At 42.3% G+C, this 18,492-nt stretch overlaps 1 protein-coding gene across 15 annotated transcripts in view; it reads left to right on the forward strand.

Annotated features, from left to right (window-relative positions):
* GRB14 (growth factor receptor bound protein 14) overlaps positions 1 to 18,492 on the forward strand; it is a 132,454-nt gene that overhangs the window by 87,851 nt on the left and 26,111 nt on the right. For 14 of the 15 annotated variants that reach the window (XR_005586272.1, XR_005586273.1, XR_005586270.1 and 11 more), the window contains 3 exons: positions 4,024 to 4,180; positions 16,190 to 16,311; positions 18,229 to 18,303. Coding sequence is in view for 11 of the 15 variants with exons in the window: in XM_039495170.1 (XP_039351104.1) it covers positions 4,024 to 4,180; positions 16,190 to 16,311; positions 18,229 to 18,303 (354 nt within the window). In the remaining 4 variants the exon portion in view is untranslated. Of the gene's footprint in view, positions 1 to 4,023; positions 4,181 to 4,504; positions 4,642 to 16,189; positions 16,312 to 18,228; positions 18,304 to 18,492 lie in introns of those variants that run through there. The other variant, XM_039495176.1, reaches the window with a different exon arrangement.

Below are 18,492 nucleotides of genomic sequence, written 5' to 3' on the forward strand. Positions count from 1 at the left end.
CTGGCTAGGTTCAGGAAAGGTATAGCAAAAATAGAGACAGACGTTCACTTAGGCAGGTACCTCATAGGCTGTAGATCAGGGGAGGTCAGTGTGGTCACATTCTTGGCCATGACTTTATCCTCATTTTACTTCTAGAGAGCATTTCTCTTCTCCCTGCTTCTGGCAAGAAAGAAATGTATAGCTCTACATTTTAAGGAAAGCCAGCGTCTCCGTACATCCGCTTTCAGGTGGCTCTATTCTTGGAGACCTTTGAAACAAATAAATTCTTAAGAAATTTGCCTTGGACTTCTCTCAAATGTATGTACCCAGACAATGCATATGGTACATTTTTTCTTAATTAAAAAGAAAACAAAAGGTCACTCTAACTTGATGAGACTTACCCTGTCACAGTTACTTCATCAAACTGTAACAAAAGTTCAGAAAGATTCTTATGCTACAAGCAGTCAGTTGTCTCCCAGCAAAATTTGGATCTTCTGCAAGGAACAGAACTAAATGGCACAGTGTAGCTATGCTTTTACAAGGTATCACATATCATAGCTGAGAGTAGCGGGTAATTGGATGTCTTAGACTTAGGCAGGATATATTCACCTGTACTAAGAAAGTGAGGAGACTTAAAATACTTTAAAAACCTTTTTATGGTTTTGCTTCAGCTGTAATGTTATGGTCCAAGGCGACCTCCAAGGCTTCCCTGTCCCCAAGCCATATGGCCTCAGTCAGTTCATTATCAGGATGTGTGTTGCAGTCTTCAGTATTTTAAAAAGCTAATTTCTATATGTTCAGCAGTAATACAGAGATTAGTGATCTGCACTGCAACTCTTAGCCATTTTAAAAGAAAAATGTGTGTAACAAAGGCCTCAGCATACACTGCATGCATATTCTTGCTATAAAGTGACATTACATGACTCCTGACTTGATGTATATCTAAAGGAATCTCTATATGCAAGGTACATACTGGCAGGAGTGGCTCTAGACAAGCAGCGCCAAGGGGCGGCTGCTGGGGGCGTGCCTGCGGCATTTGGCTCGCGCATGCGCTGCGGGCGGGTCCCGCTTCCCCCCCGGGCTGCGGAGCTCCAGCCGCCGGCCCGCAGGTTCGCTCGTCCCTGGCCCCGTCGCCGCCTGCCGCAGGAGCGGCCAGCGGGGCCCGGCCGAGCCCCAGAGGGGAGAGGACCGCCCGAGACGAAAGGCGCCAGCGCGGGCGCGCTGCTTGGGGCAGCCTGATTTCTAGAGCCGCCCCTGGGCAGGAGACAAGTTTCTGGAATGGGAGTCACATCTAGCTCTGCAACCAAAATGTTGTCTTACTGTGGGAAAGTCACTTTGCTCTGTTTCTCTTCCACAGTTTGTCTTATCTGCTTAGACAGTAAGCGCTTTAGGATAGGGCCCACTGCAATGGGACACCAAACTTAGCTGGAGCTTCTGGGTGCTATATTAATGTATATGATGAATAATACCGGTGTATCTTGAACAGTTGAGCATAGTAATTTTTTTTTCTAGGACTGGTAGGTGCTTCTTTGCTAAGTTGTTCCAATCTCCTATGACCTTTGCAGAGACTGGAATCATTCCAGTGCATAGATCTAGTCCCAACACCTACAGGGACAGAAGCTGGGATGATATTGGGGGGAAAAAACAGTTAATGAGAATCTGACACAAATCCAAGACATTTTAAGGAACTAACTCCATCGCTAACAATCTCAACTACCCCTCAGGCATCATTCCCTTATGTTAAGGTGCCTCTTTCCCATTGTATTGTAAGAATTGCCATTTAATCTGCCATACAGTGACCTAAGGTGACCAGATAGCAAGTGTGAAAAATTGGGATGGGGGTGGGGGGTAATAGGCACCTATATAAGACACAGTCCTATATATCAGGACTGTCCCTATAACATCAGGACACTTTGTCACCCTAAAGTGACCTTGCATTCAGGCTGCTCTCCTGGCCTATATCCCCTGGAAGGCTCCATTTGGATTTGCTATCTCTTAGCCTGGGCACATGTTGCTACTGCTGCAGCAATGTTGTCTCTTCTTGAGACACTGACTGCATGAGTTAGAGGTGGGATTTCCTGCTGGCTATCTAGCTAATACTTGAGTGGAGGAGTGGAGTTCCAGGGTGGAGTTGGCCTTCAGTGCACTGCTGCTGATGCATGGATCAGGTGCTCACCAATAAGCCTTTCACTGGTTAAGTGAGATGAGATTCAGGGAAGGGTGAAGCAAATGTTTAAGGGATGCAGGATTGCCTCATGAAGGAAAGCTTTAAAAGGAGCCAAATACATGTAGCTCATTTAAATTACAACATAAGGGAGGACAAAGACATAACATGATGTGTCAACCTCAGAGGACCAGATGAGTTATGCACACTAGCATGATAAAAGGGTGCATAGATGCATTTTCTCCTAGTGTAATAAAATACTTTTAAGTTGAATATCAAGAACAACTTTATAATGCTGAGGTCTCTGTGTCATGGACTTCCAAGGGAAGTGAGACACTTAGTAAGACAGCAATTTGTCTACTTCAGAGTTGTCTCAAGCTACTAGAAAATATATACACTAGGGAAAAAGCTCTGTACTGGTGGGAGATATTAATGAAATAATCTACAATTTATTTGTTCTCTACCTTTCAATGATTTTAAAATAGCTTTAGGATTAAAATACTCTGCCCAGAACAAATAAAACTCAAGCTAATAATAAAGTGCTCAGTTTCAGATTGTGCCATTTTACTGGACTTCAGAAGATCTAAAAAACCTTTTTTAATATGCATATTTCTTCTGCACCTACATGATATGTTGACCAGTCCATCATTTTTATAATTAAACTCAAAACACTTATGTTAATTTTAATGATAACGTTGAGTTCTAATACCACAATGAACTAAATGACAGCCCAGGCTTTTGCCAGTGTCTTCTATATTTTTCATTGCTTATTTTTGTTATCTCTTTAGAAATGGAAAAATAAAAATAAAGGCAAATTCAAAATACGGTGCTGTATTAATTCAGTTTCAAGGTTCTGTTATAATTGCATGCAAATCAAGAAATTAAAAAATGTTTCCTGAATACCAGAAACTCTTCCATGTTGATTTTAATTGGAGCAGTAGGTGCACAGCACTTCAGAAAATAAACTAATAGCAAGTTTCATCAATTCCATCTGATTGGCTGTAGCTTGGTCCTTCAAAGAAATGGAAACAAAACAAATTGCATCTGAATTGACTTCTGTATGCATTTGGAATTCATCTTTTGGCTGGGTGCAAGCATGAGCAATTTAAACTCAAACCTTCACTTCTTCCAAAAAGCTATATGGTATTTAAATAATACACATTTCCCTATTTTTCAGAAGTGTGGATCTTTACTGACATTTTCAAGTCAACTCCTCGTTGCTGAAGATCACCAGAAAATTACAATTTTTATATAAAGAATGTAATACAATAGGAAGAAACTTGGAAGTTGTAAGGATAGAAGATGAGCAAATCAATGTGTCCACTTGTGCTGTGTTCCCTCCTACAATATTTTGAACTACTCTCTAGTTGCTCATAGACCCTGGCAATCTTTCACATGTATCATTTTTGTTCAGGTGCATGTTTTTAATTCTACTTCCATTCCCTTGTGTCTCAATCCTTTTTTAATGCCCTGATTCTTGCTTGTCAAAATTCAAACAGTCTTGTGGCATCTATCCTTTCTATTCCCTACAGAATTACATACACTCAAATTAGCTCACCTCTCTTTTGTCTAATTTCTTCCAACAAATTCAGACCTGGTTTCACTAACCTTTCTGTATAGCTCATTTTCAGGATCCTTGAACTGTACCATTCGTCATCTGCAGCACCATCCTTGTCTCATATTAATGTGGAGATCCAGTTACTAGAAGGGGACATGGAAGCTTTCTGCTTTTGTTGAATGTTATGTTACGCATTTAGGTTCTTGTCTCAGTCATAAGCTTTGGAGATGAGTAAGTTGTCTGGGCTGATTTAACCAATCCCGTGCAATTTTAAATGTATGGGCACTTTAGCTTTTCCAGTTTATACTCATTGTTTTTGCAGGTAATTAAAGTATACAGTGAGGATGACACTAGCAGAGCTTTGGAAGTGCCAAGTGATGTAACAGCCAGAGATGTATGCCAGCTATTAATACTGAAGAATCATTACATAGATGACCACAGCTGGACACTGTTTGAACACCTTCCTCGCATAGGTCTAGGTAAGATTGCCTTGTTCATGGCATAAAAAAGGTATCATAGCTGCTTGTGGTTTTTTGTGGTTTTTTTTTTTATGTAGGAAAATTCTAGGAAGCTATTCAAACTCATTCTTCTGTTTTCCCCATTTTTTTTTCTGATGCAGAGTCATAAGGGATGCTCTTTCACTGATCCCAAATTACCTTGATCTGAATCTGAAGCTGGGGTCTTGAGGACATAGATTCTTAACACTTATGATAAATGGCTTTTAGTTCTTTCCTGCTTTTTTTGGACAGTTTTCCTCCTTTTACTTTCTTGACTTGCTCCTGTTTCCCTCTAGCAAAAGAGCTGGGCCCGTATTCCGGTGCAAATAGTAGCTGTGCCACTCCAACACAGCCAGCTGAAATTTTTGAGAGGGCGTAGTCGATGAATATCTCTCATACAAAAGGACAGAAGAGCTGTCGTATTTCATACTTTTATGTGGACAGTAGGTGTCTATCCCTCTAAATTACATCTTTCTGTTGAAGTAGACTTGTCAACATCCTACTGCAATACAGTCAATTAGCTTTGTGAAGTTTTGATTTAAACTCCAGAGAAATTGACCTACATTTTTTTAACTTCCCCCCAATTTATATATTAAATACAAAAGAAGCCTACATAAAAACAAGTAAGCCCACAAAAATCAAGATATTCATACTTCTGCTTCAACAACTATATTTGCCCTGTTGGTATTATGTGTTGTCATATAAAGTGTAAATGTTTCTGCCTTATTTATGTGTAATGTGATGAACACCAACTTTTCTGTGTTTCAGATAACTACTGTAATGTTGTGTTGTTGTAGTGGTCTCACTTCCTGTTGTCAGTGTATACATAGTTTCAAAACTCTGCAATAAAAAAGTAAAGTAAGACGTATCAAGTATCAGACATGTTAAAAATATGTAACACAGCAAAGATTTGCCAAAGAATTAGTGTAGATGTCTTCTCCCAGAAGACATCATCTTAAGTTACTTTACTCAGATAGTCTAAATACCATTTTCAGTATAAAAAGGACAATATCTTCCTATATTAGATCTTGTGATTTTTTTAAATTTTTTTTGGAGCGCTATAGTGGAGAAATCTACTATAAATCAAGTCATAAAACAACTCAGTTACCCCCCCATCAGCAGATATGAAATCACCTGGATTCAATTTGTAACTAAAAGAATAGTCAGTAATGCTAGAGTATTTGCCCAGCATAATGAAATTTTCTTCTCCCTTTGTGGCATGGAAACACCATAACAACTTCCAGTGTAGGAGTATGGCTAGAGAACGGGGGGCAGGAGGAATTGCTGGAATGTTTTTTTGCATCTACAGCTTCTAAAAGATTCTTGTGATGTGAGGTAAATTTAAAACCGTCTGCAGACTGTTCTACCACATGGAGAGAACTATACTGATACCTAGCAGTTCCAGGACTGGGGCCACCTTTGCCACCTCTGTGTTTTGTGCTGATTGTTCCTTGTTGCACCAGAGAGTCTGGCCCAATCACAGAAGATTAGGTTTGGAAGAGCCCTCAGGAGGTCATGTAGTCCAACCCCCGGCTCAAAGCAGGACCAACACCAACTAAATCATCCCAGCCAGGGCTTTGTCAAGCCGGGCCTTAAAAACCTCTAAGGATGGAGATTCCACTACCTCCCACTGGTAACCCATTCCAGTGCTTCACTGCCCTCCTAGTGAAATAGTGTTTCCTAATATCCAACCTAGACCTCCCCCACTGCAACTTGAGACCATTGGTCTTTTTCCTGTCATCTGCCACCAGTGAGAACAGCTGAGCTCCATCCTCTTTGGAATCCCACTTCAGGTAGCTGAAGGCTGCTATCAAATCCCCCCCTCACTCTTCACTTCTACAGACTAAACAAGCCCAGTTCCCTCAGCCTCTCCTCGTAAGTCATGTGCCCCAGCCCCTTGATCATTTTCATTGTCCTCTGTTGGACTCTCTCCAATTTGTCCACATCCTTTCTGTAGTGGGGGGACCAAAACTGGACACAATATTCCAGATGTGGCCTCACCAGTGCCGAATAGAGGGGAATAATCACTTCCCTCGATCTGCTGGCAACGCTCCTACTAATGCAGCCCAATATGTCGTTAGCCTTCTTGGCAACAAGGGCACACTGCTGATTCATATCCTGTTTCTCATCTACTGTAATCCCCAGGTCCATTTCTGTAGAACTGCTGCTTAGCCAGTCAGTCCCCAGCCTGTAGCAGTGCATGGGATTCTTCCGTCCTAAGGCAGGACTGTGCACTTGTTGAATCTCATCAGTTTCGTTTTGGCGCAATCCTCCAATTTGTCTAGTTCACTCTGGACCCTATCCCTACCCTCTAGCGTATCTACCTCTCCCCTCAGCTTAGTGTCATCCGCGAACAATGTGTGTTTATGTAAAATGATACCCAACTGTGCAGCTTAGAGTGTATTGTTACCTGACGTTTTGGTCCCCTTGTGGGTTAGCATAAGCAGGCAGAATCCCTGGAATGATGACACAGTCACAAACTCAGTAACAATAAAATGTGTGTTTAGTATTGGAAGAGCGAACAAAAGCAGCTCCCTTCCGGCTTCTGATGCTACTGACTTCAAGCCCTTTTTCTTTCCCGTCAGGAAGCATACTCTCTCATTGTGCTGTTAGGGGTCCTTCCCTTCTGGGAGGAGCCACACCCTGTATAGGCTGCCTGTGCATATGCTCCTGTAAACGGGCTACTCACCACCACGGAGCCTCCCGCTGGTTTTTCCCGGGGAATTAGCTCTTTTTCAGCCTGGAGCGCCCTCTGCTGGCCGGTGGTCCGCCTGTTTTCCTCTCAGCCCCGTGTCCCTCCCAGGATCCCGGTGCCCCTTTAACTGGGTTTCCCCCTCCCCGGGGAACCCCCACCCTGCTTTCCCCACTTCGCCTCAGAATGGCTACTGCCCAGTCGTGCTCTAGCCCCAGCTCCTGGGGCAGACTGCAGTATCCGCCCTCTCATCACAGGCAAAGGGGTTTGGACCTGGTGCTCTTCCTACCCCTGGGTCGCCCCTTGAAACCCCCCAGTACCTGTGGCCTACCGCTAGGCTGCAGCCTGGGGTTTTCTAGGCTGAAGCTCCCCAGCTCCCTAGCTTGTTCCCAGCCCTGCTTCACCCAGGTACTTTAGCTCTGCTCATAAGCAGCCAGGCCCATCCCTCTCTGAAGGCAGAGAGAGACTGACTGGGCTCTGGCTTCCCTGCCTTCTAATAAGCCCCAGGGCTTCAGTTTGGGGCATGGCCCCAGCTGCGGCCACTTCCTTACTCAGCCCAGCTTCCAGAGCCACCCCTCTCAAGCCCTGGCAGGCAGCTTTTCAAGCCCCTCTGGGCAGGAGCAGGGTCCACCCTGCTGCAGCTCCACACACAGACCGAGCCAGAACATACTGTACTATATTTAACAGCAGTATTTTAAAGATGAGCCACAAAGCTAAAATTGTTTTTGCCCTTTACTGCTCTCTTATGGTGTATAAAGACAGCCACAAATATTTTTGAAAAAACGTTTTCTCCTTTGTAACATTTCAAAGATATTTCTAACTTTTTACCCTGAGTGCATCAGTTGTAAGATACTTCCAGCTCAGAGAATAAGGTCAGAGTTAAAACTGGGTCAGGACTGTACATTGACTAAATGTGCTATCGGGAGAAAGCTAGGGATACTATTGCCTAAAGCTATTGTATCAATAATAGAAGTATTTTCTCTCTTTATCAATAAGACTGGATTTTAAAATAGAGAAGAAAGTTAGTAAAAAGCATTAAGGAAAACAAAACTGAATTATAACCCTAAAGAAGTGATTCTGCAATGGTTCCTGGCCCAGTCTGTCACAGTTATTGATATAATGCATATTTTGTCATGTAATTGGACCACTTCAATCCTAAAGATATTAGTTGTTGCTGAAATATCAATCTTTTAGTTGTCACTTTTCTTAAGATATTCGAACAAGAGACATTTTTAAACATCTATGAAGTACTATGTTGACACATGTCCATTCCTTCTAGAGAAGGAGATTGAGACCATCAAGTTGTTTCACTTAAGCGTACAAACTCTTCCAGTAGTAACTACTGAGCTCACTGCTGAGCTCTGCTGAATGTGAACCAGCACTAAGGCACTGCATTCCCTAACCAATCCTCTGAGATGTCTGGTTCTCCTTCCGGTGTAATTGTAGTAAGAGACTATATTTCCCTTTTTTAGTCAGTCTGCCTTCTTCAGGCTGATGTCAGAGACTAATGAGGTACCAGTAGGTATGGAGATTAGTTCTCTTTCAGGATGCCTCCTCCTCCTGTAATACTTAATAGTTAAACCACCTTTAATGTTTGTTGTAGTTGTTTGTTTATTATGACACAAATGTAGACCCTTTTTCCGCGTGTGATATAATCACAAACTGAACTTCTTTCTTGTAAGCAAACAAATTCACTATTTGTAAGTACTGTACTAGATGAATAACTTTCAGACTGTGGTTTGTGAACAGTTTGGTTGACTGGTTGCTATGTATTGTTCTGTTGTGTGATTTATCCACTAAGATTCACACCACATTTTTTTTTTCAACTGCCTGGTTGAATGACTGAAGCACTTGAAACAGGAAATAGCAAAAAACTCATTTCCAGTAAAACATTTTTTGTATGAATAATAATTAATGTTAAAATTCCTGAATCTGTCATGGATACAAACATTTTCGCTAATATCCAACAGCTATCCAAATACTTGTGATTTTTTTGACCCCATGAATCACAGTAAACTGAACATGGTGCTTTTTATCTGCAAATAAAGCCACAAGTCAGCTGTTATTTATATAAACATGACATTAATTATCACAAAGTCATTGGAATATGCTCTCATCTGTGTACATATATTTGAGTAGCTACTTGCACATTCAGATGGGTATGTACCCTGAAAGGGGATGTGTTTACCAGAAATTATTTCAGAATTCGGTAGACCTCATACATTTTTAAACAATTTTTAAACAGTGTTTTTTTACTTTTGTCATGGACAGCAAATACTAAAATATATTTGGTTCTCCATAGTACATTTTAGAGAATCGTTATGCTTTTCTCAAATGTTTAACCTACAATTCCTTCTTTAACAATTACGCTTATCACAGGTGTGTAGGATTTGTTTTTTTTTTAATATCCACTGGATGTCACTATTGTTCCTCATATACAGGTACTGTACTAGATTTATTTGAGCAGAATAAAGGGTAGCACTTGACTCTTAGGCTGTGTTTACACAGTCCCACAATTCAGACTATAGGCAGTCTTCAGACAATTTAAGACTGTACAAACTGCAGTGCGCATTGGATTGCCTCGCTGTAATTCCCCTAAGTGGATGCTGAGGGCATAAACTAACAACTACTTAGTTTGCAGTTAAATAGTCTTGTTTAAAAAGGGCCATGTTAATGCAAACTTGTAGTTTGCAACAGCTGTGTCCATACAGTGGAGTGCACTAGTATGTGCTACAATTCACCCTTCCATAGTCCAAACTGAGGAGCTCTGGAGACAAGCCCTTAGGCTATGTCTACAGTTGGAGAGGGGAGTGTGATTCTCAGTTCCAGTAGACATCAAGCTAACGTGCTAAAAATAGTAGTAGAACTGCAGTTTTCATGGTTCTGGGCTAATGCAACTCTATTATCCCTCTGTGGTCTGTTCTGAGGCTTCCAGCTCCCCTGCATTCACCTGTCTTGAGGAGAGTCGTACATCTCTCGCTCCCTCTCTCCTATCCGGGGATTTCCATTCTGCCCACTGTGAATTCTCCAGCAAAGCAGACTGCCTCAGCAGGCCTGTTTGCCTTTCTTCTTCAGAGGCTATAAACAACGTAATTGCCCACAGTTAAGTGACGACATAGTTCTTTCTAAAATAATCACATTTATTCTTAAAGTAAAAGAATTATGGAGAAAACATTAAAAAGAATATGTATGCAAATTATCTTACCAGAGATTACCCTGACTCAACAAGGGCTCTGGCAGGTAAACAGTCCTGCAGACACCACCAAGGGGTTTTCCAGTGGTTACAAGTTCATAACTGTCTTGGCTCAGAACTAGCACACCCATGAATCTGTGATTTTTTGTTTTGCTCCTTTTATACAGTTTAGGTCTTTTTTCCTTAGAGACCAGGAACTAGGTGATCAGATGGACAATGGGTTTCTCCACAAGGCGAATCTTTCAAAGGTTTGGTCCGGAGGTGGGGAATTTGCATTCTCTCCCCAGGGTATTTTCCTAGGAAATCTACTTAATTTTGTTTTCCTCCAAAATATACTACTTATCTGGCCTGTTGTTTTAAAATAGGCCTTTGAAGCTCATAACACTTCCCAGGTGACATTTGTCATATCTCCTTCCTAGAGATGTTACATACAGTCCCACAATAATACATAACTATTTGCATTTTTAATACAATGAATTCCTAAAATACTGTTAACTTAATTCAGTAAGGTTTGTCCAGAACATTGTAAGAAATAGCCACATCTGTCAGAGCTGTAGAACAGTGAGCAGTGGCACAAGCTAGAACCCACTTCATTAGATGCATGGAGTGGAAAATACAGGAGCAGGTATAAAAACATGAAAAGATGGGAGTTGCCTTACCAAGTGTGAGGTCAGTCTAACAAGACAATTCAGTTAACAGTAGGATACCAAGGGAGGAAAAATCACTTTTGTAGTGGTAATGAGAGTGGCACATTTCAAAGAGTTGACAAGAAGGTGTGAGTACCAGTAGGGGGAAATTTAGTATGGGGGAAATTAGGTTTAGGTTTTGTAATGACCCAAACACTCCCAGTCTTTATTCAGGCCTAATGTGATCGTGTCCAGTTTGCAAATTAATTCAAGTTCTGCAGTTTCATGTTAGTCTGTTCTTAAAGTTTTTTTTTCTTGAAGAATTGCCACTTTGAGGTCTGTTATTGAGTGACCAGGGAGACTGAAGTGCTCTCCTACTGGTTTTTGAATGTTATGATTCCTGATGTCAGATTTGTGTCCATTTATTCTTTGGCGTAGAGACTGTCCGGTTTGGCCAATGTACATGGCAGAGGGGCATTGCTGACACATGATGGCATATATCACATTGGTAGATGTGCAGGTGAACGAGCCCCTGATGGTGTGGCTGATGTGGTTAGGTCCTAGGATGGTGTCTATTGAATAGATATGTGGACACCCTGGTGTTAGCTTCCAGAGTTGTTGTTTAAAAAAAAAAAAAAGTCAGTGAAGGTCATTTATTTCCCAAATCCTATGGTATTTAGTAGATTATGGTGGGCTGCTGCATTTTTCCTTTTTGGATTAGGCATGATGTAGTAATAATAGCGGGTTTTCAGGACTAATGTCAAATGTTTAATTAAAGTCCCTTTTAATTAAGGTAGTTTTTACCTTGTCACCATTTCATCAGAGGAAGCCAGTTTGGTGGATTTATTTATAACATTTATTTAAGAGCATAAACAACTAGATGGTTAACTAATTTCTCATACTTCCTTCAAGTGCTAAACAATATGAAAAATACATTGGGATTATAATATAAATAAAATTAGTCAATCAAGGAGTTAACCAATTTTGGTATTATTAACTAAAAAGATAACTGTTTAAGATGAACAATTGGTCTAATCATTGCATGAGCACTATCAGTATATGTGGCCTACAATGAGTCCACTTTTTTTTTTCCTACTTGTAGAATTTAGCTGTGTGAATGTAATATCTCACTCAGTGGAGATTTGGAGACTTCTTGGCATAGTAATTAATCTAGGTTTGCAGACTTGACAGTATTTGTGCTGTGGATAGTATTTCTTGTTTTGTGAAGGTGGGTGTTGCCACAAGAAGTGAAGACCATTGATGGAAAGAGGCTGCGATTGTACTCCTACTCTTTTAATTCTTTCTGGGACAAGATATTCCAAAGTAATTTTTAAAAGATTTTGTGTGCCCAACTTGAGATACCTTAATTAGGGTCTGATTTGCAGAGGACAGGTGCTCCACATTTTCTATTTGGGCCCTCAAAATCACTTAACCCCTTTTAAAATCTTGGCCTTTGTGTTACAGCAAAAAAAAAATTTTTTTTTTAAGGGATAGAAGTGTACTGTTTTTCCTCTTTAAGATTGCTACTTCTGTCCAGCAGCATGCGAGCTGCCTGCATACACTAGCATGATGAGGGACAGCTGTCGCTAAGCTTGGTGCCCACCCTGGTGGACAGAGCTGGGGGCAGTACAGCTGCACTGGAGGAGCTGCCTGGGCTGGGCTCTGGCGAGTGGTGGCCTGACAGGATGCTGTGGTTCCTGGTAGAGCCCTGCAGCCTTATATCCATGGATATTCACATCCTCAGGTACAAATTTTGTATCCGTGCAGAGCTCTACTTTTAGTATTCGTCCTATCAACAGTTTGCTGTTGTACCTTTAACATTGTCTCTCTGAGAAATTGAGAACTCTCCTGAACTCCTTTTTCCTTTCAATTTTATTCCCATGGACGATATTAGTCAATTAAAAAAAAGGAAAAAGTCAGAAGCAGCACCTGCCTCAATATATATACAGTATTTTATTTGCATGCATTTGTTGTGATGAAGGAATGTTCTAATATTTTCTCTGAATACTGTGTGTGGGGTGTCAGTTTTCCCCAAGATGCCAACTGAAGGTGTTGGGGGGACACAGAAGGGTGGCCCCCCCCTCCAAGAGAGAAGAGAGACAGAGAGAGGGAGAGTCAGTTGGTTTGGCTGGGGAAATTGGGAGAGACCCAGAACTTGGTTCTGGAAGATGGACCTGACAGAGGGTCTTTTTTCTGTGTACCAACAAGCTCTGTTTGCTGTTGTTCCCGTCATCTAATAAACCTTCTGTTTTTACTGTCTGGCTGAGAGTCATCTCTGACTGCAGAGTTGGGGTGCAGCATCTCTGGTTGCCCCAGGACCAGCCTGGGCAGACTCTTTTTGGAAAGTGCATGGCGTGGAAGGGCAAGCTCTTGCCCTGGAGACAGTAAGTCCTGACTGGCTTTGTATGGAGATGTTCCAGCATCATCATATCATTTCACACACAAGGCACTTCCAGAAGTCCAACAGCAGCACTGACTCTCTCCTCTCCGGCCTTTGTCTCTTTTCCAGGCATTAGGAGGCCACCTGTCTCTCTGTTCTCCAACACCTTCAGTTGGCACCTTGCAGGGCTTGGGAGAAATGAAGTAAAAGCTGCCCAAACCACTTTGGGGTCTGGAGGGAGGAGGTGCTATGTGGGGAGCTGAGCTGGGGAGAGGAGTGGGCTCTGGGGGGCAACTGTCTGGAGCTGCATGGGGAGAGAGATAGGGGCAGGGAGTGGCGTTTGAGGGCAGTTTGGGGTTGGGGGGGAGGGAGAAGGAGGGAGGGGGGGGGCAGGGAGGGGGCAGGGGGGGGGGGGGGGGAGGGGGGGGGGAGGAAGAGGGGGGGGACAGGGTGGGGGCAGTGGAGGTGGGTCAGGAGGCAGTTGGGGGGGAGGAGGACAGGTAGGGGGGGGAAGGGAGGGGGGGGGGGGGGGGGGGAGGGGGGGGGGTTGGGGGAGGGGAGAGGGGGAGAGAAGGGGAGGGGGGGATAGGGGGGGAGGCGGGGGGGGGGGGGGGGGGGGGGGGGGTCTGGGGAGGGGGCACCAGTGGGGAGGGGGGGGGGGGAGGGGGGGGGGGGGGCAGGGGGGGGGGGGGGGGAGGCAATCAGCAGACAGAGGCCCCCGCTGGAGTCTGGGGGGGGCTGCTGCTGGGCTGGGGGCGGAGCCCACCCTCCTAAATCCTCAGCCCGGCTGGATTTAAAGGGCCTGGGCTGGGGGGCCGGGGGGGGAGAACAGCCTAAATCTCAGCAGCAGCGGGGATTTAAAGGGCTCTGGGCCAGGGGAAGGAAGGGCTCTGGGCTGCCTGACCGGGGAGCTGAGACCAATCAGGAGGGCTGGGCTGCCTGCCCCGCGGGAGCGCATCCAACCGCGGGCCGGGAACAGAGGGCTCTGGGCTGCCTGCAGCAAGGGCTCTGCTTCTCCTGCTGCAGCAGCAGCCAGAGCCCCTGCTTGGGATTTATTCATGGGGCTAAAGCCCCAGAGCCCCATATAAGTCGGCGCCTATGCCCATGGACCATTACCAACCACTTCTTTGAGTTTGGTAAAGTCTGCTTTTTTGAAGGCCATTGTCCTTATTTTGCTGCTCTTGCTCCTTTTTCTTAGGGTCACATAATCATCATTTCATGATCACTTTCACCCAGATTACCTTCAACTTCAGATTCACAATGCTATTAGTCAGAATAACGTCTAAAATGGCAGTTTTCCCCAGTTACTTCCTCCACCTTCTGAAACAAACATTTGTCCCCAATGTATTTCAAGAATTTAATGAACATTTTGTGTTTTGCTGCATTACAATCATTCTGTTCACACAGTCCTGGAAAGTAGTGTTGTGAGCTCACAATTTTATCACAAGTCTTGAGATATGTGGTGTTTCTTAAAGCCCCAGCTCCTGGGCTAAAGTGACTATGTAAGAGTTTCAGTAATTTAAAATTAAGCTTAAAGCCCTCGTGATTATGGAATAAAGCGTGAGAACATGAACTGGCTGTACCTTTAAAGGCTGAAAAACTAGAAGGAAAATACATAGAACCCCGTCCGTGTGTGTGTGTGTGTGTGTGTCTCTCTCTCTCTCTCATGTATTTTTAGAGCTTGACTATGATTTTTTTTTTGGTGCTCTTGCATTTTGGCAATACTTGGGGGTTGGGTGGGGGAGAAATAAAAATAAGATTGTTGTGTAAAATTGTATAATTGGCAGGGGGACCCAGAACAGTAGTTGAAACTATTTTAAATTGTTGATTTGTTGGAACTAATTAGATTTGAAATTGACAGTGACCCTTTAAGTACAATTCAATAAAGTCCCAGAAAAAATATTCCCCACTTACATTTAAAATAACTTGTTTCCTCATTGGTTCATGCTGTCAGCAAAATGAAAATTGCCCACCAAACTTTTTCCTGTGCACTTTTTCTTTGTAGCATGAATGTTACATGAGTTGTTTGGTTTTTTTAAATGTGATATCCAATGTACAGAAATAAATTTAGTCACAATCCTGCAAAGGGTTATGCATGGGCTTACCTTTACACACTCTAAGTAGTCTCATTGAAATCAATGATAGTGCTCCTAGAGTTTGTAGTTAAGCACATGCATAACTCTTTGAAGGTTTGGGGCCTTAAATTCAAAACCATATTTCATTTCATACAAATGTAGTTTAGTATTTTTTTACATTGCAGGAAACTGTCAAAAAAGATAAAAACAGCTTGCAGGGGAGATGCAACAGTATTCGGAAAATCTTTAGAAAACTCTGGAGCAGACATAGGTGGATTGATTGGTTATTTATTATCCATTTACATAAGTCCTTTGCCATTTTGTTTAGATTTTTCTAAATCCCCAATTACTGTAAAGTTAATTAGCAATCAGAACTGGTTTTCAAAAGGTTCAAATTCCCCACATGGCTTTGCAGATCTAAATGTCTGGCATCCAACCTAGCTAATGAGCTCACCTCTATACAAATGGGATCACTTCTAATATCTTTGCCAGCTCTTGAGTAATTCAGGATGAACTCTTCCAATGTGAAAAAACGCTTTATGAATGAATGTTGGGTGTTTTTGTAATTAACCATTCCCCTTAATTAATTTTGGCTCCAAGTCTCTAATTTCTCAAAGAAGGAAGTTATACAACTAAGAAGTCTAGCTGCCAAAATCACCATCTCTCTATTCCAAGCTTTGTAAAAACGTTAAAGTATGTAATAGGTTGGCTTTGGAAGAGGCAATACCTCATTTTGCATTTATGTGAGAGATTTTAAAACCTTATTGGTGTTTGAGGAAAAGGAGGAGGAAATTTGCTTCCTCACCTACTGCAGACATTCATGTTTCATGAGCAGAGTTGGCGTATAAAAGAGCACTGTATAGAATACTGACTTTGGTGACAAAATGTGAAACAGACTTGATGAATTGAAGGTGTTCATGTTGGGTTGAACATAACTCTTCATTTGTGTCTGAGCCTAAATTCTCATGGGTTTACCACGATGGTGGGCTTGTGTGCAAGGCTAAGTATTTTTCTTTGTTTTACAGAAAGAATTATAGAAGACCACGAATTGGTAATTGAAGTTCAGTCAAACTGGGGAATCGAAGAAGAAAATAGACTGTATTTTAGAAAAAACTATGCCAAATATGAGTTTTTTAAACACCCAGTGGTAAGTCTGTCTTCTTAAAAGCACTGTTTGGGCAGCTGCTACTGCTGCCCTGACATCTGAAGCCATGTGGCATAGTGATGCAGGGGAATGCCAGAAATGCAGGAGGACTTAGAGTGAGCCGTAAAATGAAATCTACCTGTGACCTGTTAAAAGGAAAGGAAGAATGATCTTAAATCTATGTCTATGCCAGAGCTGGAAGGAGACATGCCTGCATTAGCTCCAATTGCACTAGTGTGCTAAAAATAGCAGTGTAGTCGCCACAGCGTGAGCTCTAGGAAGGGCTAGCTGCCAGAGTACAAATCTATGGTCTCCAACAAGGTCGTACTTATGGCAGCTCCCCCGCTACGCCTCATCACCCTGTTCCCCACTGTGACTACACTCTAGTTTACCACACTAGCTTGATCAGAGCTAATGTGGGTATGTCTCCTCAAGCTGGAATTTACACCTTCCAGCTGTGGTGCAGACATACCTTTTAGGGACCCAAGAGTTTGGGTTCTGTTCCTTGCTCTGCATGTATTATCTTGAGCAAATCACTTAATCACTCTCTCCCTCAGTTCCTTATTTCTGAATGGGGATAACTACATCTCAGAGATGTTGCTAAATTAATTAATTGGGGGGGGTCAGATATTATAGTGGTCCATGGAAATTACTTTATATTGCATGACCATAGTCAACCAGCCTTGGTGGGCAATATAGACTAACCAATCAGGGCCCAACTAGCTAACCAATCAGGGCCCAACAAGAAAGGTATGATCCCAAGAGGAGGTGGAATTTAGAACACTATCAAAAACACTTAACTCTTAATTAATCCTAAAATAATACACGCGATCATTTGGAATGAAAGTCTCTGGTGACCAGCTACTTTACATGCTTTGAAGGGTTTAATTTGGGAATTGTCCAGCTATTATAAAAGACTATAATTTTATATCTGGGGCCAAATCCTCAACTGATGTAAACCTGCATAGCTACAGTTCAGTCGGCGGAGCTATGCTGACTTACACCAGCTCTGGCCTATAATAGCTTTTATTTTATTTTGGAAAGTTTCCACCATTTGATCCATATTAATATCATACAGAATAAAGATAGCATTCACAGTAAATCAGAGAGGATTTTTTCTGCATTAGTAAAAGATAGCATAAAATATATCACCCAACATTTTGTTTCAATATGATTTAAGTAAATTTTTTTGACAGTGTATCCCACTTTATTTCCTCCTTCCACTGGGATACCATATCAAATTCAACAAAATGTCCCTTTTAAAATGCATTTTCCCTCTTCCTAGATAGTAATATATTGATGCCTAGGGCCGGCCTATGCAGCATGAAGGGGAGGGAGAATGAGTACCTGACAATCTGAGGTTACATCTACGCTGGGAAAAAACAAACAAAAATAAACAAAAAACAAAAATAACAAACCACAACCTGGCAGCGAGTATGAGCCTGAGTCAACAGACTCGGCTCATGAGACTTGGGCTGGAGTCCAGGGTTTGAAACCCGCACAAATAGGAACGTCTATACTGCTGCTTTAGCCCCATAGTGTGAGCCGAGTCAGTTGACCCAGGCTCTGAGACCCACTGGCACAGGTTTTTGTAGTATAGACATACCCTAAGTATGGGCCTTCCTGCAGTCTGACTTGACTTAGCAGACCCTTGTCCCTGCATTGAAATCTTAAAAACAAACAAATAAAAAAAACTTTGAAGTTTGCTCTCATAAACTCAGCAGGTGAATCTACAAGATACCACAATTTTGAGGCTATTTTAATGCCCCCCCTTTCCTAAATGATTTGAGAGTGGGGAAATCTCACCGTCTTTTTGCTCTGTGCAGTTGGGTGGTGGATCTGTTTATATGTCTAAGAGAAAACGGAAGGTTTTTGTATTCACATTTACAGAAATTTTAATAATACGTTCTATTGTAACAGAATTATTTTCCAGAGCATATGGTGTCGTTGTCAAGCGAGACCAGTGGAGTGATAGGCCACACGCAGATATTACAGGTATGCAGTATTTGCATTAAGATAAACCAATTCACAGCAGAATATCTCAATTTCAGGTGTCTAGTTTGTGTGTACATAGTATTTTGTCACTGACAGAATTGTAGTGACCTATTGGACTAGAGAGATGGCTTGTCATGAAACATAAAGATAATATTCCCCCACTGATATAACTGCACCTGGAATGATTCA

The sequence above is a fragment of the Mauremys reevesii genome, linkage group 11 (assembly GCF_016161935.1).
Source record: "Mauremys reevesii isolate NIE-2019 linkage group 11, ASM1616193v1, whole genome shotgun sequence".
NCBI lineage: Eukaryota > Metazoa > Chordata > Testudines > Geoemydidae > Mauremys > Mauremys reevesii.